Source organism: Auxenochlorella protothecoides, assembly GCF_000733215.1.
Source record: "Auxenochlorella protothecoides strain 0710 unplaced genomic scaffold scaffold105, whole genome shotgun sequence".
Lineage (NCBI taxonomy): Eukaryota > Viridiplantae > Chlorophyta > Trebouxiophyceae > Chlorellales > Chlorellaceae > Auxenochlorella > Auxenochlorella protothecoides.
The window spans coordinates 2,700-29,124 of NW_011934450.1; the positions used below are offsets into that span (position 1 = coordinate 2,700).

The 26,425-nt window shown below is 64.5% G+C and overlaps 5 protein-coding genes across 5 annotated transcripts in view; 3 read left to right on the top strand and 2 right to left on the bottom strand.

The window, feature by feature from the left end:
* Positions 1-1,193: 1,193 nt before the first annotated feature.
* F751_0401 (Sec-independent protein translocase protein TatC) lies at positions 1,194-2,889 on the top strand (the record flags this gene model as incomplete). Its single annotated transcript, XM_011403373.1, has 4 exons — positions 1,194-1,272; positions 1,513-1,799; positions 2,147-2,437; positions 2,656-2,889. 4 exons carry the CDS (start codon positions 1,194-1,196, stop codon positions 2,887-2,889), a joined length of 891 nt encoding a protein of 296 aa, XP_011401675.1.
* Positions 2,890-4,227: 1,338 nt separating this feature from the next.
* On the bottom strand, positions 4,228-7,014 carry F751_0402 (hypothetical protein; the record flags this gene model as incomplete). The annotated part of the gene is made up of 7 exons (XM_011403374.1): positions 4,228-4,428; positions 4,648-4,764; positions 5,152-5,200; positions 5,381-5,436; positions 6,308-6,480; positions 6,610-6,706; positions 6,859-7,014. 7 exons carry the CDS (start codon positions 7,012-7,014, stop codon positions 4,228-4,230), a joined length of 849 nt encoding a protein of 282 aa, XP_011401676.1.
* An 858-nt stretch (positions 7,015-7,872) lies between these two features.
* On the top strand, positions 7,873-10,526 carry F751_0403 (Putative trans-acting enoyl reductase; the record flags this gene model as incomplete). Its single annotated transcript, XM_011403375.1, has 10 exons — positions 7,873-7,930; positions 8,054-8,091; positions 8,211-8,303; positions 8,484-8,646; positions 8,818-8,902; positions 9,042-9,181; positions 9,356-9,512; positions 9,633-9,888; positions 10,076-10,147; positions 10,347-10,526. The coding sequence occupies 10 exons, from the start codon at positions 7,873-7,875 to the stop codon at positions 10,524-10,526; spliced, it is 1,242 nt and encodes a 413-aa protein (XP_011401677.1).
* Positions 10,527-14,261: 3,735 nt separating this feature from the next.
* On the top strand, positions 14,262-17,708 carry F751_0404 (Uridine-cytidine kinase C; the record flags this gene model as incomplete). Its single annotated transcript, XM_011403376.1, has 8 exons — positions 14,262-14,327; positions 14,454-14,754; positions 14,996-15,468; positions 15,700-15,986; positions 16,234-16,285; positions 16,541-16,850; positions 17,017-17,228; positions 17,406-17,708. The coding sequence occupies 8 exons, from the start codon at positions 14,262-14,264 to the stop codon at positions 17,706-17,708; spliced, it is 2,004 nt and encodes a 667-aa protein (XP_011401678.1).
* A 410-nt stretch (positions 17,709-18,118) lies between these two features.
* F751_0405 (Methionine-tRNA ligase) overlaps positions 18,119-26,425 on the bottom strand; it is a gene marked incomplete at both ends in the record, with an annotated part of 18,677 nt that continues 10,370 nt past the window's right edge. The window contains 8 exons of the mRNA XM_011403377.1: positions 18,119-18,442; positions 18,660-18,776; positions 18,855-19,162; positions 19,464-19,860; positions 20,039-20,130; positions 20,318-20,486; positions 20,725-20,866; positions 20,965-21,040. Of these exons, the coding sequence (XP_011401679.1) occupies positions 18,119-18,442; positions 18,660-18,776; positions 18,855-19,162; positions 19,464-19,860; positions 20,039-20,130; positions 20,318-20,486; positions 20,725-20,866; positions 20,965-21,040 (1,625 nt within the window). The remainder of the gene's footprint in view (positions 18,443-18,659; positions 18,777-18,854; positions 19,163-19,463; positions 19,861-20,038; positions 20,131-20,317; positions 20,487-20,724; positions 20,867-20,964; positions 21,041-26,425) is intronic.

The following is a 26,425-nucleotide window of genomic DNA, read 5'->3' on the forward strand; positions in this document are numbered from 1 at the left end:
GGGCCCGGGGGGGGGGGGGGGGGAGACAGTCAAGGGATGATCGAGAGTGAGCTTGCTCGAGCCTTTCAGCAGGCGCAGGCGATGGAGCATCCAGGGATCACAACCGAGCTCCCTGGGCTCGAGGCATGGAAGGGTACGAGGCGGGCGCACCTGCCCCTCACATGATGAAGAGCGAACGAGACGCAAACGGGGTGAAGATGACAAGCCAGGGGAGGAGGGAAATTGTTTGGCCCTCCCAAAGAACACTCCACCCACCACCCCGCTGGCCGGGAGATATACTTGCCGGAACCAGCGGGGCAAAGGCCCGGACACCCTCAGGGACCCACCTTTTCAGGAAGTAATCCTCGAAGCTGTTGCCCTTCGTCGCCGTGACATCCTGGCGAGATGGGAGGAGGGCACAGCACCGTTACGCCGGGCACTCAGAGTCATCAGCTTGGCAAGGTACAGGTGGTTCGGTACCTCATAAGCCACGCCCGGGCGTGGAGGAGTATTCCCTCCTGGTGCTCATGACGTACCACAGTCTTGATGCGATTGTCTTTGGGGGGGAGGGCCAGGGACGCCTTCCATTCACCATCGTTGCCGGGTTGATGCTGGGCGGGGGGTGCAGGCGCAAGGGCTGACATCTTGGTGTGCACAGACTCTCAGGGTGTTGCTGGATCGAGTTGGAGAGGCAGGGATGCGCGCTGTCGTGGGCCTGCGTGTGTCGGAATAGTGAAGGCCTGCAGCTAGGATTTGCTCAGTGTGGGAATCGCTCTGGGGCCGGAGAAAGGAGGGATGTGTGGGTGTGCAAACCTAGTGCATCCCAACGCAATGCAGGAATTGGTGAAATGGATGGGTCCAGGCGAGGCACTGACCGGGAGATGAGGCGGGCCTCGCTCACCATCCGAGCGTCCCTCCTCAGCAGCGGTACACCCGTGGTACCCCCAGACCAAGGTCCATGTCCTAACTCATGACGGGGAACAACGACATGGACTGCATGCGACATACAGGGGAAGCCCGGAAAGTCTGCAATCTGATGCGTGGAGTATTCCAACAGGCTTCAAAAATGATGCTCGCATCCACGATTGGCTGCCGTGTCAGGCCATTCGAGGCCGGGTGTCAGCCATGCAGGCCTGCTCACAGGCATATTGCCGGCAAGCGTGTCACACGTACATGGAGCGCTCGGCAGAGGATAAGGCCAAAGGCTTCAGAAGATGATGCAGCGCGCAATAATCGTGCTTCGGAGCTTGGTGCGTGGGAAGACGGTGTCGGCATTCATGACCCAGATGGGAGGTGGTCCCATGATTACAGCATGCGACCAGAGATCACTGGCAATGGGAATGGGAAGCAGCACTTGGTGCTCTACGCATGCCACAAACGTCATGTGGTCTGCAATCCTGCAGTGCAGCTTTGTTTCTTAGGAGATGTGCTGTGGCGCACTCTCCTGGCGGACCGCTCGATGCCCACGTCCCAGGGCCGCCGTTTCTACCTTCATCTCCCAGCCCTCCCCGCCATGTGTCTCCCCCCAAACAGACTCCTTCCCGCCCACCCTGGATGCCGAGGACACGCGCACGGCGGTGGCCAGATGGCTGAACCCGGACGAGGAGGAGCTGACTCAGGGGTTTGAGATGCCCATCTGGGATCACCTCGACGAGCTGCGGGAGCGGGTGCTGGTGGGTGGCATCGCCGCCGCCGTGGCGGTGCTGACCTGCTTCGCCTTCTCCAAGGACCTGGTGCTCTTCCTGGAGGCACCAGTGGCCCAGCAGGGAGTCCGCTTCCTCCAGCTCTCCCCGGGCGAGTTCTTCTTCACCACTCTCAAGGTGGGCTGACCCTGGGGGTGGGTGCATGGGGTAGCTGGGGTGTGCACCGCCGTCCTGCAGAGTGGTCTCTCATTCACGACCAGCCCCGGGCAGGGAGGCAGAGTGCAGGGGATCATGCGTGCCTGAGCGGAGTGGAATTCACAGCCTGAAGCAACGCCGGCAAGGCCCCCCTGTTTATTGTTTCTACATGGAGCGAGGCCGCCCGGCAATGCAGGCCTCAGGTGTCTCCTTGTGCATCCCTGGATTCCCCACCTTTGAGAAAGCCCAGCAGGGACTCCCGTCCGCGACTGTCATACCCTCCTCTCCCCATCCAAACCATGTTCCCTCCCCGATTCCCCACCTCAAAGGTCGGGGGCTACACCGGGATTCTGCTGGCCATGCCCACGGTGCTGTACGAGATCATCGCTTATGTAATCCCCGGCCTCACCCGCTCCGAGCGCTCCTTCCTGGCCCCCGTCGTCTTCGGCTCCTCCGCCCTCTTCTACCTGGGCCTCTTCTTCTCCTACGAGGTCCTGGCCCCCGCCGCCCTATCCTTCTTCGTGTCCTACGCCGACGGCGCGGTGGAGTCCCTCTGGTCCATCGACCAGTACTTCTCCTTCGTCCTCGTGCTCATGCTCAGCACGGGGCTCGCCTTCCAGGTGCGGCGCGCAGTGCGTGAGGCTCCAGGGCCTGATGCGACCCTGTCCAGGGTTTTCTGTGGCTCATGGCCTGCCCCCAACCAACCACTTGCCGTGCTGACGGCCGACCCTGCCCTGGCCTGCCCATCGGCCGGCATGTGGCAACATCTGCCAGCTCCCAAGCGCGTCCCTCCCACCCCCCTCCATTCTCCCCCCTTTCTTACCCACCGCCACCACAGGTCCCCGTGCTGCAGGTCCTGTTGGGGCAGCTGGGCATCGTCTCCTCCCGCGCCATGCTGGCGCAGTGGAAGTACGTCGTGGTGGGCGCCACCGTGGCCGCGGCCGTGCTCACGCCCTCCACGGACCCCTTCACCCAGACGCTACTCGCCGTGCCCCTGGTGGGGCTGTACATGGCCGGCGCAGGGGCGGTGAGGCTCATTGAGAACAGGAAGGCGGCCGCGGGGCCGGCCTAGACGGGCGCTGGCTGCTTTTCAGCTTCCATGCACGCGATCGTGGAGGTCACCCCCGCCCCCAGAGCCCCCTGGGCGTGCCCCAAGGAGGCGCCTGCAGCCAAGTCTAGTGTTACAAGTGGTACAGAGGCGCAAGGCTTGGGGCATGGGTTTGGTCTGTGTAGGGTGGGTTTCAGGGTCAAAGCCGTGAGCCTCGTTCACCCAGGGAGCAGCACGGTCTGGGAGTTCCTCACACCCAGACGAGAGGGGGGCATGGTACGTATGCAGGGATGTAGGGTCCATGGGGAGGGGAGGGGAGGGGATGCAGCCCCCTTACCTCCTCGTCATCCACAGCACCCCCCGCCAAAAGGGATACCTGCAGGCCGGAGGAAGGCATTGGTGTGGGGAAATCTGGGGTGCAGATGGGCGCTGAGGGTGCACTCCAGGAGCTCGATCTCCCAACAGGAGCTGCTGTACCCGCCAGTCTCGGACACTGTCCGTCGCAGCCACAGCGAGGCCCTCACTCACTTCCTCCACTGCCCAGGTCGCTGAGCCCAGTCACGCGGTTTGGCCTGCTCCTTCCGCTGTTGCCGGCCCCAGTCCTGCCGTGTCCCCCTCCTCCATCACTGTCTCGTTGTCGCTGTTCTAGTACCGCTGCAGGGTTGATGAGCGTGCGAAAGCTGTGGAGAGGGAGGGGAAGTGGGGATCAGCATCAGGCAGTGGCCTTTGCAGGCCTGTTCGGGGCACCAATCGGGGATCCCACTCTCCCCTGCGCTCACAAGAGGGACAGGAGGTTCCATATCCCGATGAAGAATCCTAGGAGGGCATGTGTGCTGCTCCGCCTGCTGCCGACCTTCCCTGCAGCGGTGTGCACGGGCGGGAGTGGGTGTCTGGAGGTGTCTGGGCGGTGTGACGGGCTGGGCTCCGGCAGACAGACATCGGCGGACAGCCCATCGACCGACTCCGCAATACCATGGCATACCTTTGCTTATATATACCATGGTCACGCTCCTCCCTTCCTCGGCGAGGGGTTCACACTTTCAGAAGGCCAGTCTCGCAGCGTGTCGCACGACGATCTGCGGACTGATCGGGCCTCGTTGGGCCTTTCAGTAAGGGAAATATGACATCTGGGTTTGAGAACCCACGGGGACCTCACTGTGCGAGCGGGATGAAGAGCGCCATGAAACGTGTCGCCCTTCACGTCGGTGTGGGTGCCTGGCAGCACCCAAACTCGCCCGGGAAGCTGAGGTGTCCTGGCGGCCAGGTGCGGCCCCCCTCTCCCTCAGACCATGCGGCAACAACTGCACCGCAATCCCTCCACGACCCGGGCTTTACTCTCCATCGTACAGCATGCCGGCGGCGTCAGGGCATGGCGTCCGAGGGTGGGTCCGCGCCTGGCCCCCCCGCGCCCACCTCCTCGACGCCATCATTAACCGGGGGCGGCGGCAGGAAGCGCAGCACGTCGTCCACGCCCACGTGCACCGAGGAGACGGGCAGGTCCCAGCTGCCATACAGGATGATGCCCTTCCCCGCCACCGCCTCGTTCAAGCTCGCATCGACATCCTGTGTTGGTTTGCAGGGGGGTGGTGTGTAAAGGAGTGAGGATGGGGATGGCGCCTGGCTGATGGCGTCAGCCCGGACTTCTTGGCTCCTGCCAGGCACTGCGTCTGGCCCATCCACCTCCGCCCAGGCCCCCTCGGCCCCGAACTCACACTTGCGCGCGCAGCCACCACTATCAGCAGGGAGCCCCCACCCCACCCAATCGCCCCGCTCCCCCCTCACCTCTGCGCTGCCGATGCTGGTGACGGGGAGGACCATGCCTCCTGCCCGCGCGGCCACGCCCTCCGCCAGCGCGGCGGGCGACCCGTCCTGCGCCACATACCGCGCCAGGCCGTTGCCCTCCAGCCGGGCCAGGGCGGCGGCGACGCGGGCCGTCGCGCCACGGCCGCCGCCCGGCAGCAGCCCGCGCGACACCTGCGGGCGCAGGAAGAGCCAGCCGGCGCGGCGCCCGGGCCCCGGCCGCGGCGGCGCCTGGGGCACGGGGCAGGCCAGCCCGCCCAGCGCGATGGCGGCAGCCGCCAGCGTGGCCCGGCGCGCGTCCCGCGCCGCGGGCGCCGCCCCGCGCTCCCGCGCCGCGTTGAAGGCCGCGCAGGCGGTCACCAGAGCGCCGAGGTCCTGGGAGGCCACGCCGCAGGTGGGCGCCAGGCCCAGCGCGCGCGCCCCGGGCGGCACGGCGGCCAGCGCGCCGTCGGCCGCCTGGGCCAGGGCCAGGCCCAGGCTGCCGACCAGCGAGACGGTACCGCAGGCCAGCAGGCCCAGGCCGCGCCGCACCAGCCTGGCGTGGGCGAGGGGGGAATGGAGTGGGGGTTGGGGGACTGGAGTAGACGGGATCTGGTATGATGAAGATGGCGGTGGATGCTGGGGAGGAACAGGTGCGGCTCCAGGTGCGAGACCGGCTATTCCTCGGGCCTGGCATCGGTGTCGATCATGGCACGGCAACACTCAGGCGCCTCACCCGAGGGGGGAGGGTGGCGGGAGCAGGGAGCTGAGGTCCATGTCGGCCGCCACTTCCTGTGCGGGTGGGACGAGAAGGGGGCAGCTGGGAGTGAGGATGGACTGGGGGCGGGCCGCGCATGCCGGGTCAGGCGAGGCCCTCCATTGTGTGACGCAGGGCATCGCCGGAGGGGGGCTTGCTGGGGAACCCAGATCCTGGCGCCACCACATTGTCAGCGCCGGGGACGAATATTGCACACTACCGTCCTCTCAAATAACAATCGCAGACAACACCATTCCCAAACACAGCCACCGCTCCCACTAGGACAGCACTCACGCAGGCTCACCCTGGCAAACTCCCTCAGTTCCGGGGGCTCGTCGATGCCGTCCTCCTCCTCCCCCAGGCCCCTCCCCGCACCGCCCCCCCCGCCACCGCCCCGCCCCCCGCGCGACAAATCCTCGGGCCCCATGGCCAGGGCCACGGCGGTGGCCTCCACGCGGCGCCACCACGCGCGCCGGCCCAGGGCCCGCGCCGCGACGGCGTGGCGCAGCGCCAGGTGGCGGTGCCCCGCGGCCATGCGCGCCGCCTGGCGCGCCGAGAGGAAGGCGGGCACGAACTGCACCGCCTCGCCCGCCGCCGTGGTCTGCACCAGGGTCAGCCCGGGCACGGTGTGCACGCGCAGCGCCCCCACGCTGGCCGCCAGGCGGTGCCGGGGACGGGGGGGGGCGCGCCCCCTGTCCCGCGCGCCGCGCCCCGCCCCCGCATCGTCGCCCTGCGTGGTCTCGGCTCCGCAGTCGGCGAGCACCGCCAGCCCCCCGCCCCGCCGCAAGCCGCGCCGGCGTGCCGCCTCGCCACCGGCCCTCCGCCACCGCCCTCGCCGTCGTCCGGGCCCCGGCGGCCCAGCTCGGCCATGGCCAATAGCGCCCAGCGGACGGGGATGGCCATCACCGCGGACTGCGGGGAGGGTGCGTCCTCGGCGACGTGCATGGGCACCTCCTCCAGCACGCTGCCGTCGGGCAGCGCCGCCGCCGAGGCGGGGGGTGAGCAGCAGCCCCGGGTCCCCCCCCCTGGCGGGAGCGGAGGCTGGGCGGCGGCCGACGGTCCGCTGTCCCTCTCCATGACTGCGGCGCGATGGGGGGGAGGGAGCAGAGCCGCAGGTGAGGCAGGACCCTGTGTACAAGATCGTGACAGGCTCCACCGCCCCGTCCTTCCGCTCTAGTCCAGCCAGGAACAGCACTGCTGCCACTCACGTTCGCGGAACCTGGCCCTGGCCCGCTCGTCATCGGTGGGCGGGGGCACGGGGGCTGCAGGGGAGGGATCCTCCTCTCCAGGCCGCACCAGCTTGACCTGTGGTGGAACGGGGTTTCAGGGAGTGAGAAGGGAGATACGTGACAACAGGCTGGCTACGGCAAGGTGACGCCAAGGTTGCAAACGCAGGCACCAGTCCGAGAACAGAGCCGCCTCGCTGGGGTCCCGGCCACCCCCCCCTCTCTGCTCACCAGGCCGGCGCTGAGGCGCTCGGCGGCGTCCCGGCAGGTGAGCACCACCGTGTCCTTGCCCACCCTGGATCCCAGCAGCAGGTTGTAGGCCACAAAGGGGGTGGTCGCGGCCAGGAAGCGGGCCCAGCGTGCGTCAGTCCTGACCACTTCGTGCATCAGGGCCGGGGGTGCCCCGCCGGAGGGCGTCCTGCCGCTGAAGCGGCTGAAGGGGGTCGCGATGCCAGGCGTGGAGGGCAGGTAAAGGGTGCCCACAAACACGGTGGGGACCGGGCCGGGGGCTGGAGGGGCGTCGCCGCTGCCATGCAGGACACCTGCCCCTTGGAAGGGTTCTGGGAGGGAGCCCTGGTCCAGCTGGCCTGGACCATGTACATCGCTGGCTGATGCAGCTGGTGTGCTCGATGCATGGCCAGAGGAGGCGCCGAGGCCGGGGGTCGGAGCTGGCAAGGTCCAGGGGGTGCCTGCTGGCTCCTCGTCCACCTCCCATGCCAAGCTGTCGGCCTGGAAATGGCGAGGACAAGCTCCAAGACGACCCGGCACGCCAATGCTTCCCAGCTGAAGTCGCCTCAGTGGTACTCGGTGAGCTACATCGGGCTCGGGCATGGTGAGGCAGGGTGTCGAATGAAGTCTCAGCAAGGGTTGGAGGGATGATGCATGGTGATATGCAAAACACACCGATGGGGGGGCATGAGCACGCTCTTCATCGCCACAGCAAGATGTGACTACTATCTGCTATAAGTTTGGCTCATTACATTCCTATGTAGTGTTAATACGTTGCCGTCACTCAGTGGGTTGGCTGGGCGAAAGTGTGTCGAGACTTCGCGCGCGCGAGCAGAACCTGCGATGTACTTGGCTTGCTTACCAATGGTTAAAGCATATAGGCACGCGTCAGTGTCGACCCCCTCGCTCAGCTGATTAAGTATCTCAGGGTTGATCAGTATAAGTTCATTCACTGCAAGGATCGCAAGTTTGGCACCTCGAAGAGCTTTTACCAACTTGGCCACCCAGAAACCAGCCATGGCGACCACGGCGCGCCCCTTCCACCTTGTCCTCTGGGGCGCCACTGGTTTCACAGGTGAGATATGGAATACTCAGATGATTTTGTACCATCAGTATTGAACCAGACATGCCGGCATTGATTAATTTCTGGCCATGCGGATGCCGTGTGGTACGTGAGGTGACCTTCTTCCTCCTGCAGGTCGATTGGTGGCAGAGCACCTAGCACAGTCCTACCAGGTACTTGGGTTACTTCTTGTCTTGATGGTTGTTGCAACCTGCACCTTATCCCTTCCCTGAGAAACTCTGCGCTTTTGGATTGTCTCCTGTAAGCCCCTTGTTCTCACCCTTGGCCACAGGGCAAAGTCAAGTGGGCGATCGCTGGCCGAAGCAGGGACCGCCTCGAGAGCCTGCGGCTTTCCTTGAGCACCCAGTACGGCTTCGACAAGGAGGTGTGCACAAAGGGCTGTATCAACGGTGATGGCCAGGTGCCAAGCCTAGTGCAATGCAAGGGGCAAGTGTGAGGGGGAAAGGTTGTGCAGGGGGTGTGCTTCCCGGGCTCATCAATGTGATCTGTTGAGGCATTGGTGGTCCTCCATGCCAACCTCCCCAACCCTCTGTTCTATTCACAGGACGTCCCCATCCTGCTTGGAGACCTGGAGGATCCCCAGTCGCTGCGTGCCGCCTTCTCGCAGGCCAAAGTCGTCATCTCCACCGCCGGACCCTACCTGAGGCTCGGCACCCCCGTTGTCGACGCTGCCGTGCACGCTGGGACGCATTATGTTGACATCACAGGTAGAAGATGGGATGATGCAGACGTGTTCTGGTTTCTTGCTGCGGGGTATACAAAGTTGTGCGGCTGGGGCCTTGAGTTGTGTACGCCCTGCTTGTCATGCGAGCATCGTGTGGTGGGGACTCCGCGTCTGTCCCAGGTCAGTCACCCTCTCTGTATTCAAATTTTGGCAGGGGAGATTCCTTGGGTTACAACCCTGGTGGAAAAGTACCACGAATCCGCCAGGGAGAAGGGCATCCGCCTCATCCCATGCTGCGCGTGAGTGTTGGCGCTGTCCTTCCTTATGAAAAGGTGGATTGATGTCTGCTAGAGCATCAACAGAAAGCCTGGTGGGAGCCGGTCATGAGCAGTAGTGCACAGCTTCCTCCCCCTCACGCACGCCGTCTGCCTCCATCAGGTACGATTCGGTGCCCAGCGACCTGGGCGCCCTGCTGGTGGCAAAGCACGCCCAGGAGAAGCTGGGCAAGAAGCTGGCGAGCATCACCACTGTTGTTGCAGAGGGCAAGGGCGGTGTGTCTGGAGGCACCATCGCTTCGGGTGCGAGGTTGGGGTGCTTGGAATTTGTTCTACGGGCTTGTAGGGGGTTTGCACAGTGTGCAAGATGCCGCCCTGGCACGACCCGTATGATGAAGCAGCACCAACACGAGGGCCGCAGGGCATACTTTTCTTAGCTCCCCACCAAACTTAGCATCCCCGTACCCTCGTGCCCAGGCATGGAGATTGCCTCTCAGAGCGTCAAGACAGACGATGGACGCAATGTCTATGCGCTGACCCCGCGCTCTGCCTGGGGCAGGGATGCAGAGTTCTGGGGCGTCAAGTGGAACGAGGACGTCCACAAGTACCTCACGGGCTTCTTCATGCAGGTTTGGTGAGTTGAGGTGGCGTCGGGGGTTTCAGGACTCACCTTGAAACGCCATGAAGGCCGGGCACCCTGATGGCCCCGGCATCAGCAGCCCTCCCCTCTTGCCCACCCCACTTTCCTCCCCAGCAACAACCGCGTGGTGCACCGCTCCAACTACTTTCTGTCGTACGGAGACGACTTCCGGTACGAGGAGACCGTGCCCGCCAAGAGCTGGTTGGGTGCGCAGGCCATCCGCGCCGGGGTGCTCGGCTTTGGCCTGGCGCTCAGCCAGGCTTGGCTGCACGGCCTGCTCCTCCGTTTCCTCCCAAACCCGGGCCAGGGCCCCACCAGGGAGGCCATGCTGGGCGGGCACTTCAAGCACATCGTCCTGGCCAAGACCCAGGTATGTTGCTGCAGGGCTGAGGTTTTGTTCATGGAGGGTGGACCCTGGGCATGGGGTGTGATGCTGGACAGGTGAGGCAGGGAGCTCATATTTTGACTTGCCTGGGGCCGGTCTGGTAGCCAGCAGAGTGCAGTTGAGCGGCTGATATCCAGAATGCCACCTTGTCTCTGCGCATTCAATCCAACAGGAGGAGGATGGCACAGCCCCCACAACCATTCGGGCAGAGGTCGGCTGGAACCACGGAGACCCGGGATACTGGGTGAGCTTGAGATTGACCTTGGAGTGGTGGAGGGCGGTGCTGCAGCAGGATGAATGAGGGATGGACGTCAGGATATCAGGGTGCTCATGTCAGGGTATCGCTCTGGTGCTGCATGAGCAAAACGGCTTGCGTGGTAATGCATCAGCGCTGCCACAACTCAGCGTGCCTCACGGAATCCATCATTGCGCAAAACCCACAGGGCGGCTCCCGCCTGGTCCTGGAGGCCGCGCTCTGCCTCGCGCTGCAGTCGGATGCCCTGGATGCCGACCCACAGCTGCAGCGCGGTGGCCTCCTCACCCCCGCCAGCGGACTGGGCGCCACCCTCATCGACCGCCTGCGCGCCGCAGACTTCTTCTTCGACATCAAGAAGGAGGCCTGATGCTGTGGGGCTGTTTTGTAGCTGGAATTTGTAGTATCATTGGTGTCACGTGCCTGCGGCTCGCACTGATCAAGGAGTGAGGTGCAGCCACTGCAATCCTTTGGCCGCCCTTGGTGTCGTGGGGCAGCCTGAGCTTGCTAGGGATTTCTCTGTGCGATCCATGACAATGAGAGGATGTTCTGTTGTGCCACGCCATCTGCGCTTGTAAGGTGCTCTCTGTAACCCTGGATCAGAGGTACTGCCGGGGAAGCCTTGTTGGCTGGGGAGGGTCCACACCCATTGGAGACCAAACCACGCCAATAGCTTAGGGGTTCCAAATAGCATCTAAATCCTCATGCGCATTGAATGTGACGCTATCCCTGAGCACCGATACACCCTTACTGTGCTAACATCCATCTTTATGGCCTTTTTGTTCCAGGAGCTTGCAAGACTAACCTCACGTGAGATGGAGCATCATGTAACATGTAAAACAAACTGCCCTGATCCCTGCTGGGCTGTCCGGCTGCTTTGCACCTTCCGAGGGTAGCACGCATGCGTGATGGTTGCCACAATGGGCGGACCGTTGGGGAAAGAAGAGAACGGCAACATCAGTATGTTGCCCGCCCCATTGACGGTCGCGATCCATGACAGAGACTTTGCAGTCCCTGTTTGTACACCACTTCTTCCCGTAACAGGCCCCACTTCAGCACTCCACGCTGCACCCATTTGTATTGGTGGGTGTGAAGAGTGGTATGGCAAGGACAACACGGCTTGGATGACATGTGTTCGTCCACCACACGCCTCCCAGTGCACCCGTTGCTCTCGTGACAGGTTCAGACAAGCTTGTGAAAGTCCTCTTCCATGCCAGGCCGGATTAGAGTACTTCCAACAGCCATCAGAGTGCTCCCTACGGTGTCATGGTAGTATCGCAGGCATATTTCGACCAGGAGGGATGCCTGTGCATGAAATCTCACATGCCGGTGAGCACATGGTGAATGATATGCCATGGCACTGTCTGGCGCGGAGGGCAGGGCAAATGGGGCTAGCTAGGATCTTGAATTTTCCTCTCCATATGCTGTGTAGACACAGAGAGAGTGGAATACTGACAAATCGAGTCCCCTTTGGTTGAGTACTCTTCATTTCCAAGAATGCAGTACACTAACACGTGAAGCAGGACCGGGTCGTTCTTGTCTTGATGCTGTTCTGCGAGTGATAAAATCTGAGGCAGATGGGATGTCAGGTCGCAGGAAACATAGGGAGGCCCCTGCCACATAACTCCTGTGATATTGCCCTGGCTGCGGTATGCCATAAGAAGCTCTGATCCCGTTTAAAATGCGAGTGGGACGCGGCTGATTCGCGCAAAGGACAGCGGAGAAGGGTGAAAGGGCGACCACCGACACCTTCTGCTGTATAACAATCCCTTGAAAGCAGATAATATCGCCGAGTCCTGCACATATTGACAGCAGCATGGTGGAATGAACACCTGCATCCATGATAATTGAAGGTAAGGGCCGGTGGCTCAACCTCGGTATGTCGCGATGGAAAATGAACCCGACTTCCCATTGTTGAGCAGGCCATAGCAAATGTACCTGACCCACGGATACATGCCAGAGTCTTCCTCATCAATTAACTTTATCCTCCGCCTCTGACGGCCCGAGAAACACATACGATGGCAACATCGCCACCCTTGACGTCGCTCCATTTTGAGATGAAGGGGTGGGCGGCCGGGGCATGACCTGCAGCCCTTCCATTCAACACTTGATGATCTTATTGTGCGATCATTGCATGTTTGAATCTGATGTCTAACCACCGTCTCCCAGTTTGCAAGGGATGCTTTGAAATCCCGGAGTTGCGTCCCCCAATCATCCCCGGAGGTGTACAAAGCTATACACAGCTGCTGCGGACGCTCTTGACATTCCCTCGACATGAGGTGTCATAGCTGGTGAGAGTGATGGAATTTGCACATGAAATTTCCAGAAGAACCACCAACAAGTATTATTACGTCTCTTCTGCTTGTACGTGGTTGATGCAGACTGCGCATCCACGGAGATCCTATGGGGTGGGGGTCTCCATCACAATGTAGATCAATGAGTACACATCACCCCTGAGGGTGACGCTATCACCACCTCATAGGATCTCCGGAAATGCGTAGTTTCGATCACCCTGCACAAGCAGAGTAGACCGAGCGATGCTCGTTGGCGATTCCCATGGTACAGCCCACATGCGAAACCTCACCACCATCACCAGCGACGACAGTCCAAATCGAGATGTCGAGAGCGTCCGCAGCTCTGTACACCTCCGGAGCGGTTCAGGGACGCAAGCTCACCTTCCTGGTATGTCGAGGTTTCATACCTCCCTTGCGAATGAGAAGGCGGTAGCAGGAAAAGATTCTAACATTTCACGATCACATCATCAAGATCCATGAAGCGTGGAATGGGAGTGATGCATCGAGTGCCACGGGTCACCCACACCTCCCACACAACATAAAAATGGCATCGAGCACGACCCTGGTTCAATAGGATGTGATACACGAGCCTTTCAGAGAAGAGGACGGCAACTATCAGTTGGGAGGTGTCTGGCATGCACCAGCTTGTCAGGAGGATACCTTCCATCGTGACTTCACATGATTCAGCCGGCGGCGTTCTACATTCGCTCACAATCAACGTGGATCTGGATCCGCTACACTAAAGTCGATCTGTGCATAACTCAATGGGAAATGTCAGCTTCAATGAGGCTCTTGTTAGCGTACAATGCTGGTGGTCGCCCACTCCAAGTAGGGGGTGGCGAACCCTGTTGCCTCTCTCTGCACCTCCTTTTTGGTGTTACTATGACCGGGCCCTATTCTCCTCTTCGCCTGGACCCGTGCACTGCGCCGAACCCACGCCACGCGTCTCAGACCACGAAACCCAACGCCCACACTGGAGTTTGGGACTTGAATGTGGTAAGTCTACCTTGGACCAACCAAATCAGTTCATATTGCCTGGACTAGCCAAACCCCACGATACTGCACCCAACCCCCTGCTGGCACGGCGCTGGCACGCGCATTACCTTCGTATGGCATGGGAATTGAGAATGTGATGCCTCTGGGCAGGGTAAGGAAGCCATGCAATGATAGGAACAGACTACCTCCCCACGACTGTAGCGCGGACGCGTATCGTTGCTCTTGCCCGGATGACGACCTCTCCTGCCACCAGCTGTTCAGTTGATATGCATGAGCTCATCCAATGGTGCCAAGCACCCATTCAGTCGGACTGGCCCTCTCGGCTATGAAAGGGTAGAGTGTGCAGAAACACAGTGCTAAGATTTTAGGACCAACGAGTACCCTGGGAGAGCTGCTGAAGCATTACCACCTCTGCTCCTTATCTGGGCACACCTTGGAGCGGAAATACCGTGCCTGCCCAACTCTCTAAGGGCCATGGCCAGGCCTCGCGAACTGGCGACTACGGGCCGGGTAGAACGAGGGGGTTCACAGCCCGATCAAGCGATACTTCGGGATTATAGTACTTGCATAAACATGGGTGGGCTCCGGTGACTTTTGGCTGGGTGTGAGGTATCGGTCAAGGTTGGGAACCATGCAGCGAGCAGGATTCCAAGCGTTTCGATCCGGGCCCAGGTGTTCGACAGCTGCTCGAGCCGTTTTGACGCCCACCTCGGCCCAACCTCGTTGCAGTGTGGCAAGCCTCCTGCCCCACCCGGCACCCTGCATGGGTTCTCCATTCCTCGCTCGCTATCTCGTACTTGCTATTTGAACCAGCCATGGACATCGTGCGGAACGGGTCCCGAGCAGGGGAGGCGCGTACGCCCATGTCTCGCGAGAAAAAGGTGATAATATGCAAGAATGCAGCGCAGAGGAGCTGCTGCTGAGCGCTGTGCCGTCCAGTTCCACACCAGCCCGCATTGCCTTGAAGGGCGCCGTCCCACGCCGCTCCTGCGCCCCTGATCCCCCAGGCCTTGCTGAAAGACCAGCTGGAGCTGGTGAAGTACAAGTCCGGGGATGGACGTTCCCGGTACACCATCAAGCCGCGCGAGGGCCTGCTGAGCTTCGAAAAGGGGTCCTTCATGGTGGTGCGGGCCATCCAGCTGCTCTGCTCCCAGAACCGAGACACCATCCTGGTGGGCCTTGCGGGCCCCTCCGGGTCCGGCAAGACCGCCTTCTCAGCCAAGATCCAGTCCTTCATACCGGACAGCGTGGTGCTGAGCATGGACATGTACAACGACGGGAGCAAGGTCATCGACGGCAACTTTGATGGTGGGTGTGTCGGTTGGGATGGTTGAGAGGGCGAGGTTGGGAGCCTCGTACATCTATGTCCCCTTCCCTGTGTGCACAGGCCATGTGTGTCATAGAGCGGGCAGCTGGCTCTGGTTTTATGATCTGGGACCTTGCAATCCTGGCATTTCACCGCGCCCCTCATGCCTCCTCCACCCCTGTGTCATGCGTCCGCCCTCCCCTCTTCATTGCCCCCCTCCCTAACACACACACACACCTGCAGACCCCCGCATCACCGACTTCGACACCCTGATCCAGAACATCACCGACCTGCGTGCCGGCCGCGCAGCGGAGGTCCCCATCTACGACTTCAAGGAGAGCCGGCGCGTGGGAACGCGGCGCGTGGAGGTCACCTCCTCCCGCGTGGTCATCCTGGAGGGCATCTACGCGCTGAGCCAGCGCCTGCGCCCCATGCTGGACCTCCGCGTCTCCATCACCGGCGGCGTGCACTTCGACCTGGTCAAGCGCGTCCTGCGCGACATCAACCGCTCGGGGCAGGCGGCGGAGGACATCATCCAGCAGGTCTCCGAGACGGTGTACCCCATGTACAAGGCCTTCATAGAGCCCGACCTGCAAGCCGCCCACCTGCGCATCCACAACCGCTTCAACCCCTTCTCCGGGTTCATGAGTCCTACCTACATCCTCAAGTCGGCCAGCGCAGTGACCGAGGAGCAGGTGCTGGCCGTGCTGGCCGAGGTGAGCAGCAGCCCGCGGTGTCACCAGGGTTGGATGGGCGGGTGTTGCGGCTTTGTGTGTGTGTTTGGCGTGTGGGTGCATGGGGAATGTGACCTGCGTGCGCTTTGGCGGGCACCTGACCGTGGGCATGTGTGCTTGGGACCCCTCCCTGTGCTCCAATCCCCGCTCCCTGCACCCCTCGGCCGCCCCCTCCCAACCCGGTCCACCCTCCCACACCGACCGACTGCACAGGGCGGCGACGGCGCGGCTGCGGTGAAGCAGGACACGACGGAGAGCTACGACATCTACCTCCTCCCGCCCAACGAGGACGCGGAGTCGTGCGCCAGCTGGCTGCGCATGCGGTACCGCGATGGGCGCTACTCCCTCATGTTTGAGGAGTGGGTGGTGGACGGCAGCGTCATCATCTCCCCCAGGGTCACGTTCGAGGTGCCCGTCCGCATCCTGGGCGGCCTCATGGCGTTGGGGTACGATGTCGGCACCATCATGCGCCGAACCAGCCGCACCTTCTCCAACGACAGGTGTGGGTGTGAAAGGGGGGGGTGGAAGGCTGGAGGGGGGCTTGGGGGCACTGGGAGGACTTGGGCACAAGCGGTACCTGGGCCTGTGGGTGGGCCCTGGGCTGCCATCCCTGAATAGTGAAACCTCCAGGCAGGCCCCCCGTGGGACGCTCTCGACATGAGAGGCGCCCCAGTACAGCCCTGTCACGGGCATCGCCAGTGTGAGACGCCGCTCGAGCACCGCACTCCCGGCGTCCTCGTGCCGCAGGGTGACCATCAAGCTGGATGCCATCGAGGGCATGGACCGCAGCTTTGTGCAGGTGAGCGGGTGGTGGAGAGGGGGGGAGATATTCGGTGACCACTGCGGACGGATACCTTGATGCTTGTTTCCCTGACTGCGCAGCGTGCCACCCTTGGCAATGTTGCCGGCGGTGCCTGGGCGAAACTCTGTCGCTCCCCCAGTCCCACCTCGTCGCGGCGCCTCCTTGCGGCCACGCGCCGGCAACACCGCCCCCTTTTCCCTCCCTCTCCCCTCTCCAACCCCAGGCACGCACCCCATCCCCCCCGCTGCGCAGGTGCAAAGCAAGGAGAGGGAGGCCACGACGCGCCTCGGCGCGGCGCTGGGCCTGGAGGGCACCTACATCCCGCACTCCTACATCGAGCTGGTGCAGATCGAGAACCTGACCACCTCCTTCCAGACCGTGACCGAGGACCTGAAGCGCCGGTTCAAGGTTTCCGGGGAGCCCCTGGACGGCCCGGGCCTGCTGGGCAGCAGCTTCTCCCACGGCAGCAGCCCGCTGGCCTCCGGCTCCTTCCGCCGCACCCTGGGGTTCGAGCTGTCGGGGTGCGGGGGCGGCAGCGGCACCACGCCCTTCAGCACCTCGGGTGCGCCGAGGGGTGGTGTGCTGGGGAGGGGCATGCAGGAGGACTGGCGGGGGCCTGGGGCCGTGTGGGAGGAGGTCAGGGCGTGGGCAGGAGGGTGCGCTGCATGCAGTGCCCGCCCACCGTCTCAGGCACGCCCGACGGTGCCCCCTCCACGCCCGTCCCGCAGCCCCCGTGGCCGCCAGCCGCCTGCACATGTCGCCCGGCAGCGTGGGCCAGGAGCGGGTGGGGTCCCGGCCCGAGGGCCTGCTGAGTCAGCACATGGGCGCGGCCGGGTCGGCGCACGGCTCCAAGCGCGGCGGGCGGGAGGTGGAGGACACCGCCTCCTCCAGCAGTGGCGTCGGGAGCCAGAGCGAGGGCGAGGGCGGACGGGGCGGGGGCGTCGCGATCCGGGCGCGCCCGGCGCCGGCCGCCAACGGGCGCGCCCGGGCCGCAGGCGAGGAGGGGGCGCCGCGGCGCGGCGGCGAGGAGGCCGCCGGCCAGGGGACGGCCGGGCCGCCGGGGGCATCCGCCCCCAGCAGGGCCGGGGGCGAGGGGCCGAGCTCGCCGCACCTGGAGGCGCGGCTGGCTTCGCTGCTGGACAGCCAACTGCTGCTGGGCAGGCAGCTGGAGGAAGTTGCCCTGCAGCTGCGCCTCCTGCGCGAGGCCGGCGGCCGGAGGGAGCTCGGGGGCATGGCGGGGGCTGCGCTCGACGGCGCTGCCGGGGCCTCACATCCCCTTCCCGCGCCCCTGACTGCCCTCCTGCCGGGCGCCCTCCCGCCGGGCATCCTCCCTGGCGTCTTTGGCACGGCAGCCGCTGGCGCGGCGGTGGGCTCCGCGCTCGCCCTGTGGGCGTGCCGCGGACTCGCCCACCAGCGCTGAGCGCACCTTTGGTGCGAGTTCGTGCCTTTTCCCCCTCGAGCGCACTGCCAAATGCGCGTCGAACTGACCAACCAAGCCCCCGTTCCCTGCTGGCTGAGAAGCCATGGCCCTGTACCATTTGTTGCAACAGTATCATACTCCCACCTTCAGGCCCTGGCGCACACCTCAACTGCTCCCGCCTGCGGCAGTCTGTAGCATAAGGGGCCAGTGAGTTATGGTCCTTGGATGCTGAACTCGCTTCTGATGTGCTGGGATCCGAAAGGAGCAGGCAATTAGACAAGCAAACATGGCTGCCATGCAGCTGCGAGGTCCAGGCGGCGGGGGATCACATGCTGGCAAGTCTTGGCACGTTTTTTTAATCCAAGATGTCGTCCAGCAACGTAAGGGCCACACATCGCAGAAACTCAGAGTCAGGACGCCACCTTCTGGGCCTTGCGCTTGGCGCCCTTGGTCGGCGCCGCGGCCGCGCCCGCCGCCGGCTCTGTGACAAACTCCCGGGCGATGCGCGCGAAGACCAGCTCCGGCGGCGGAAGGCGCGTGCCGGCCTGCAACTTTCCCCAGGCGGCGTCACTCCAGGCTGGCTGCCCCGCAGCAGCCGCCTCCTGCCCCAGCTGGCGCAGGATGGCATGTGAGAGGCTGGGCGTGACGGGGCTCAGCAGTACGGCCACGATGCGTACCGCCTCCAGCACCGCCACCAGCACCGTGATGGCGGCGGCCTTTTCCTCCTCCGTCCCCTGTCAATGAGGGGGTGGCGTTCACGGAGGGGGACACGTGTGGTATGGCGGGGTGGGAATTCGAGCAGAACACCTGTTCTTGCCACAGGCCACCCTTTGATAAAGATGCGCTCCACCATCCCCGCGATTCATTCAGTGTCCATGCCGTCCGATCTGGAGGTCGCCCATCTCAAATCCACCATGGGCCGCCGCCGGCCCCCTTTCCCCCCTTCCGCACACACAATCCACAAAGCCAAAGCCCTGCCTTTTTGAGGGCGGTCCAGGGCTGCAGCTCCGACAGGAGGAGGTTGGCGTCGCCGCTGACGGCCAGCGCCGCCTCGCAGGCGGCGTGGGGCTGCAGGGCCGCATAGGCCGCCGCGGCACGCGGCGCCGCGGCCTCGGCAACGCCCGGCAGGCGCGTGGCGTCCCGCACCCCTGCCTCGCCTGCGCCGCACGGCAGTCTGTCCCCAACGTTGGCGTGCAGCATGCCCAGCGTGCGCTTCAGCAGGTTGCCCAGGTCGTTGGCCAGGCCTGCGTTCACCGTGGCCTGGAACCGCGCCTCGCTGAAGTCGCCGTCGGCGCCAAACGCGATCTCGCGCATGAAGAAGAAGCGCACGGCGTCAGCGCCGTAGGCATCCACCAGAGCCCGTGGATCCAACACGTTGCCCAGGGACTTGCCCATTTTCCTGCCGTCTTTGGTGAGGAAACCGTGGCCAAACACGCGGCCGGGCAGGGGCAGACCTGGTTGAAGGAGAGGGAGGGTGGAGATGGGTTGGGGGGGGACTGGGGCAATGGGACGAGCTGATGCTAAGACCGGGGAACATCATGGCCAAGGGCTGGCACAGCATCTTTCCCTGGCAAGTCAGAGTCCCTTGGGTGGGGAGCAAGGTGCAGGTGCAGGCACAACCGCCCCCGGACCCAAGCTTCTCCAGAAAGGACGCAGATGAGTATGAAGCACAGGACTCCAGCCATGTTTCCCTCCACCTCAGACGCCCCAATCAAACGTCCTGAATCTAAGATGTCCCACCCCCCAGCCCAACACCTGCGGCCATGAGCATGGCGGGCCAGTAGACGGCATGGAAGCGCAGGATGTCCTTGCCAATGATGTGGGCGGCAGCCGGCCAGCCGTGCCGGGGCAGGTCGTCCAGGCGGGGGGAGCCCGGCGTCTCGCCCTTGGGACGCGCCGTGTCAGGCGGTGCCCCGCCAGTCGCACCGAGCGACACACCCCCAGGTGGCGTCTGGAGCAGGGCGGTGAGGTAGCCCACCAGCGCGTCAAACCAGACGTACACCGTGTGGCTCGGGTCTAGGGGCACAGGGATTCCCCAGGACACCGCAGACCGGGAGATGGAGAAGTCGCGCAGGCCAGATTTCACCCAGGCCAGGACCTCGTTCCTGGCCGAGGCGGGCTGCACAAAGTCTGGGTGTGTCTCCAGGAAGTCCTGTGTGTGTACAAGGGGGGTCGGGGGGGGGGGGAGAGAATGTTTGGCAGAGGGGTTGGGGGGGACCAGCCTCAGCATTTGAAAGGTTGCCGATCACAGAGAGTAAAAAAACAATCCCCTCCATCGCGAGCCATTGACACTGCTCAGGGAAAGAAACGCATTGATGTACAATCCCCACCTCAAGCTGCTGCTGGTAGTTGGACAGTGCAAAGAAGTAGTTGTCCTCCTCCCTGTGCTGGCACAGTGTCTGGTGGGTCGTGCAGGTGTGATCTGCGGGATTGGAAGAGTGATCTTTGGGGCAGGGCGTGGGCGGCTTGCTCTTTGGGTATGCATGAATGTGTCGATGCACGGCATTGAAACATCTCAAACATGCAGAGGCTCCCACTTTCAGCTTTCGTTACTCCTTGTCCAGCTTGTGCGCGAGTTGCAACCCCCACCAGCGAACCCCCTGCCTCACTTGGACCCAGCTCCAGCTCGTCCTTGTACTCCTCGCAGCCAACGCAGTACCACCCGCTGTAGGCCGCCTTGTAGACGTCGTTGTCCCACACCCGCTCCAGTACTTGGGCCACCACCTCCGCATGCGCCGGCTGGGTGGTCCTCACAAAGACATCGTAGGAGATGCCGAGCTGCAATTGTGTATGTGCATGAGACTGAGCATGCGATCGTTGAGATGGAGTAGAAGCTGCTGGGTTTATGTGGTGGAGTGGTTTGAATGCCCTCCTACTGTCAGGGTCCATCAAGCCACAATCTTAAGTGGACACGGTAGTGTATTCCCGGCCTGCTGCTGTGCCTGCTTCCCAGGGCTCATGCAGAGCCATCCACTGACCTCTGCCCTTCCCACATCTCAGTCCCCCTTCTTCTCACATCTGCCCACAGCTTGGTGTAGCTGGCGACTATGTCGTCGCAGTGGGCTTGGGGCTCCAGTCCACGCGCGGCGGCGGCGGCAGCAATCTTCTCCCCATGCTCGTCGGTGCCCACGACAAACCTCACCCTTCGTCCTTGCATCCTCTGGAAAGGATGGAGCAGTGGAAAGCCTGATGTTATGTTTCAGAAGAGGCTGGAGAACCCAATAGTTTCATGCCCATGCAGACAAACAATGCCCACCCAACGCAATGCCTTGCCTGGAACCTGGCAAACACATCGGTCGATATCGTAGAGTAGGCACTGCCCATGTGCGGCGCTGCGTGGTGGGGAGGGTGGGAAGCAGACGGTGCATGGGCCCAGATGTGACAAAGTTCATGTCTGCATGGACGTGAGCAAGATTTCCATGTACAATCTACTCTATGACCCATCCACAACCCCTTGCTCACGCATGCCCTTGTCATTCACGCAATATTCCAAACGAGTATTCCAGGGTCCATCCCTTCGCACCAGCATTGACGTAGAAAAGAGGGCAGGTGATGGAAAACTCGTCTGATTCAGTACTCCCCTGTGCGCTCTGGGCCCGCGGTTGTGCACTGCTCGCCGCCCATCGCCGCTTTGCCTGGCCTCGCCACGCCAAGGCAGGTCTCAATGGTGCCCTGGCCGAGGCTGAGAAGGCGCGGAATGCATGCGTGAGGAGTGGGCGCATGGTCTCGGAAGTTGGCGCAGCTCACCCTCGAGCACTTATGGCTGCCTCGCGAGGCCTGGACACCCTATCCAACGCAGGCGATGCCTAGACTAGCATGCAGCATTTCACATAAAACTATCAGATCACCCATGGCAGGCGAGGCTCGCAGCTGGATGGGTCTGTGGGTACGCAGAGAATTCGCCTCATCTCGCGCCCTGACATTCGGAATGGTCCTCTCTCAAAGTCATTCGAGAAAGGACTCCAGCACACACCAATTCCAGTCATCGCCCAGAGACCGCATACTGGTTCGGTCCTGATGGACATGAGCATGTCATTCATCATTCAAGAGTGCTTCTGCCATCCATTGTCATCCCACCAGCTGATTGGCTGTCGTTACAGGTTTCATAAAAGCGATCAAGGACTCTTTATTCAGCGGTACAAGGAAGGGATGGGAGTGCATCGTGTGCCCTCCCCCCCAAGCAGCAGAAGGCAGCAGGAACTGAATATTCTGGTGTGGATGGAGGCAGCAGGCACCCACTGGCGCCCAATGACATTGGCCCTCCCGCTTCCGACTCTCTCATCTCTCCTGGGGTCAGCGACGTCACTTGGCGTCGGCGGATGGAGCAGGCCTCTGGGCTCCCGCCGTCACAGCCCCCGCCTCCGGCGGGTGGTAGGGTGCGGAGAGGATGGTGAGCTGCGCGGCCCCGCCGCGCAGCACGTCCTCGCGGTCGCCCCAGCCCAGGCGCCCGCCGCCGGCCTTGGCGGCCTGGAGCAGGCGCGACAGCTTGGCCACCGTGTGCTCGTAGACGGAGCGCGATCCGCAGCGCATCTTCTTGCGCGCGGCCACGGGCCAGACGCCCAGGAGCCAGAGGTCGTAGCGGTGGACGTGGGTGAGCGCCAGCTTCATGCTCTCCGCCGACCCCGTCAGGTTCTGGACCTCGGACAGCGGGACCAGCCACTTGGCGCGGTAGACGGAGTGGGCGCGCAGGTGGCGCGCGCGCAGGTAGGCCAGGTGGCGGTCGGTGACCAGCAGCACGCGGCTGGGGCGCAGGTTGACCACGTCCAGCACGCGGTCGCGCGCCAGGACGGGGAAGAACTGCGGCAGCACGCGCTGCCAGGCGTCCACCAGCGCGCGCAGCGCGACGCGTGCCTCGCCCCCCGTCCGCTCGTCCAGCGAGTCGCCGGGGTCGTCGCCGTGCGCGCCCGGGGCGCGCACGCGGCGCTGCAGCTTGCCCAGGATGCCCTCGCGACCCAGAGCCGCACGGGCAAAGGCGCCGCTGAGCTGGCTGCCCGCCTCCAGCACGCCCACCAGGGGCCGGCCCAGCAGGCCCAGCACGAGGCCCTTGGCCAGGCCCAGGGACAAGCCGGCCCAGCCCCCCGCGCGCCAGCCGGCCACGGGGTCCAGGATGATGCCGGACAGGCCCGCCGCCACGCCCAGGCCCAGCTCCTGGCCCACGCGGAAGAGGGCCTCCAGGGAGGACCCCGGGCGCTGGATGATGCGCTGGACGGTGGCCGCGTCGCCGTCGGCACGGGCGGGGGGCAGCGCCGCCAGCACCGCCGCCAGCATGCGCGAGAACCCCGACACGATCATGCTGATGCCCATGAGGGGGACGTAGACGAACTGCTGCGCCGCGGCGCCGGGCCCGGTGGCGCCGCGGGAGATGGCGCGCAGCAGGGAGAAGGCGGAGCCCGAGGCCCAGATGACGGTCAGCGGCACCGACGCGATGGCCGGCCCCGCGCCGGACAGCACCTTGTGCGCCTCCTTGAGCGCCTCGCGGCGGTAGTGGCGCAGCAGGTTGCTCTGCAGCGCGCGCTGGCTCAGGAAGCCGTTGCTGAAGCGGCCGCCGCGCAGGCTGGGGTCGGAGCCCACCACCCAGCGCCCCAGCCCGATGGGCACGTTGCCCACGTTGACCAGCTGGAAGCCCGAGGCGGAGAGGCTGCGGTGGAAGGCGTCGGCGCTCTGCACGCTGCGCGTCGCCAGGGCGCGCTCCCCCGTCAGCAGCCGCGAGGTCAGCGACACCGTCACGTTGATCAGCACGCCCCCAATCTCGGCTGCGGCACGGGGTGGTGGTTGGAGGGGTGTGGATGATGATTCGGTGTGGATGATGTGGGGATTGGGGAGGGAGAGGGCCGAAAGGACGAGGGGTTGGCAGGAAAAAGGGTGGAGCAGGGCACAAGAAATCCCAGTACCAGGTCGCTCGAGCCAGGAGTGTGGTGCACCCCGGGGGGCAGATGCAGCGGGGGCACCCCGTCAACTGGTGACGCCACTGGAGGGAGCCACAGGAATCCTTCCCAAGCCCGCGCCACAAACATCTCCCAAACATTTGCCCCCTCAGACCCCCAACCTCGCTCACCATGCTCCACAAAGTACCAGGAAGAGAGGTCGGACTGGCCGTGCAGCACCGCCAGGTCCTGCGTCTCCTTGGCGATGACCCAGTCCAGAGCGGCGTCCGCGCCGTTCTCCTCCTCCAGCGCCGGCACCACGGCGTTGACGGCCAGGCTCTCCACCTCGCGTGGCCCGAACTGCGCGGCCAGCAGCCGGCGCTGCTGCTCCTGCCACGCCTGGTCCTGCCACACGTCGGCGGTGGGGATGGAGGCGAAGAAGGACTGGATGGCCTCCAGGAAGGCCTCGTCGGTCAGCAGGTCCAGGTGACCTTTCGAAGGAGCGAGGGGTGGGGGGGTTGTTGATGGGTGGGGCGATCGGCGACGCACAGGATGTTGGGCCATGCGAGCGCGGGAATGCGTGGGCGTGTCGGTCTGGTGTTGATGGTTACCCCTCGCTCACACCTGCCCTCAGGCCCACCCTGCCCTGGTGCATATGACCCTGCGCCGTTCTCCTTTACGGCTCTCCATTTCACTCCCGCCCCATCGCCCCAGCAAACGCCCCCCCCCCCCCCCCCCTCCTTACCAATACTGAGGCGCACGCGCTTGAAGCTCTTGATGCTCTGCCGGTCCTCCACCGCCGCGCTCTCCGCCGCCTGCGGCTCGAAGGAGGCGGAGGGCCCAGCCGCGGCCGCCGCTGCGCGCGCGGCGGCGGCCGCCGACGCGTCCGCCACGCCGGCGTCGGTGCCGGGCCCCAGCCCGGCGGCGTCGGCGGCCACCGGGCTGCGCGGGCTGTCCACCACCAGCTCCAGCCCCTCCGCGCCCGCCCCCGCGAAGGAGCGCACGAACTCGAGGGAGACCAGCGCGCCCTCCCGCTCCGCCCCCGCGGCGCCATACTTCGCCGCTGGGGCCAGCACCACCGGCTGCACCGCGTCCAGGATTTGGTTGTCCAGCTGCGCCTTGCGGATAGAGCCGCGGAACTCCAGCTCGCGCCGGCTCTGCACCGCCACGCCGCGCACGTCGTCCAGCGTCACGTTGAACAGCTCGTCCTGGAGCCCGCCCATGACCAGCAGCCCCGCGCCGGCCAGGGCCACCTCCACCTTGACGCTCTTGCCGCGCACTACCTCGCGCTGCCACTGCATGCGCAGGCACACCTATTTGGGTGTTGGGGGGGTGGATGTGTGGGGTTGGGGGCGAGTCGCAGCTGCACGCGAGTGTTGGGGGGAGGCGGGCGGGGCCATCCATGCAGCACAAGGTGGCAGGCTCGCAGTAAAGGGGTCCCTGGCAGGTGACACCGCACTCGCAAGCCCTTGTGCCGGCCCAGTCGGGAAGGAAAGGTTCCCCTCAACAAACCGATGCAAACGCATCACACCTCACCTGGAGCTCCGGGACGCCCGCCCCCACCATGCCCGGCGGCCCCTTGGACTTGGCCGGGGTCAGGGGCAGCCAGACGTACACCGGGTCCTCGCCCTTCACGTTCCCGGCGGCGATGGTGACCTCGCCCAGCAGCGCGCGGTTGTGGCGCAGGCCCGAGTGGCAGTCCAGCAGACGCACCGTCAGCCGCGTGTCGGCCGGGTCCAGGCGCGGGAAGGCGTGGCGCTCGCCCTCCCACCGCGGCGTCAGGCTGTGCCCGATGGCGGCGGTGGACGCGCCGGCCTCCACCCCCGCCGCCACGCTGGACACCGCCAGCTCCACGCCAGGGTTGGGCAGCTCCGAGGCGGCCAGGGCCATGACCACCCCACGCCGCGGCTCCAGGCCCCGCGCCTCGATCACCGCCACCATCAGCGTGCGGCGCGAGACGTCGTGCGCGTGCTTGGCCAGCACGCGCGCCGTGACGCTGCTGGGGCGCACCACCCACTCGTCCCCGGCGGCGGAGGGGCCGCCCAGGGAAGCCGCCGCGAAGTCGCCGGGCAGCAGCGTGCCCGCGGGACCGAGGCGCGGGGAGGACGGAGCGCCGTGCCGGGGGCTGGCCGGGGCGCCTGCGCCGGGCGCACGCCCGCCCTCCTCCGCCGACGCCTGCGCCGACGCGCCGCCCCCGCCTCCCTCTGCGGCCGCCGCCGCGGCCTCCTTGCCATCCTCGTCGGCGGCCCAGAGGGCCGCGGTGGCCGCGGGGACGGGGCGCAGGGCGCACAGGATCTCGGTGCGCTGACGCAGCACGCGCTCCAGCACCCCCAGCTTGATGGTGAGCAGGCCGCGGGCGGTGACCTCCCAGGCGAAGCGCAGCTGGAGCTCGCCCGACACCGTGTCGGCCGCGCAGCGGCGCATGAGCGGGTACCACAGCGACACCCCGCTGGGCGCGTTCAGCGTGTCGCCCAGCGCCACCTCGGCGCACCCCAGGAACCGGCACGATTTAATCACCTCTGTGACAGGTGGAGGGGGTGGAGTTGGGGGGATGACGAGTCGATGCTGAGCAGCCGCAGCGCCCGAGCATCTCGACAGAGGTCAATCGCCGTGCTGCTGGCGCCCCCCCGTGCCCCTCCTCCTCATTCCTGCTCCCTCGTCCCCCCCCCCCCCCCCCCCGTCTGACCGAAGAAGTCGCCCAGCGCCACCTCGGCGCACCCCAGGAACCGGCACGATTTAATCACCTCTGTGACAGGTGGAGGGGGTGGAGTTGGGGGGATGACGAGTCGATGCTGAGCAGCCGCAGCGCCCGAGCATCTCGACAGAGGTCAATCGCCGTGCTGCTGGCGCCCC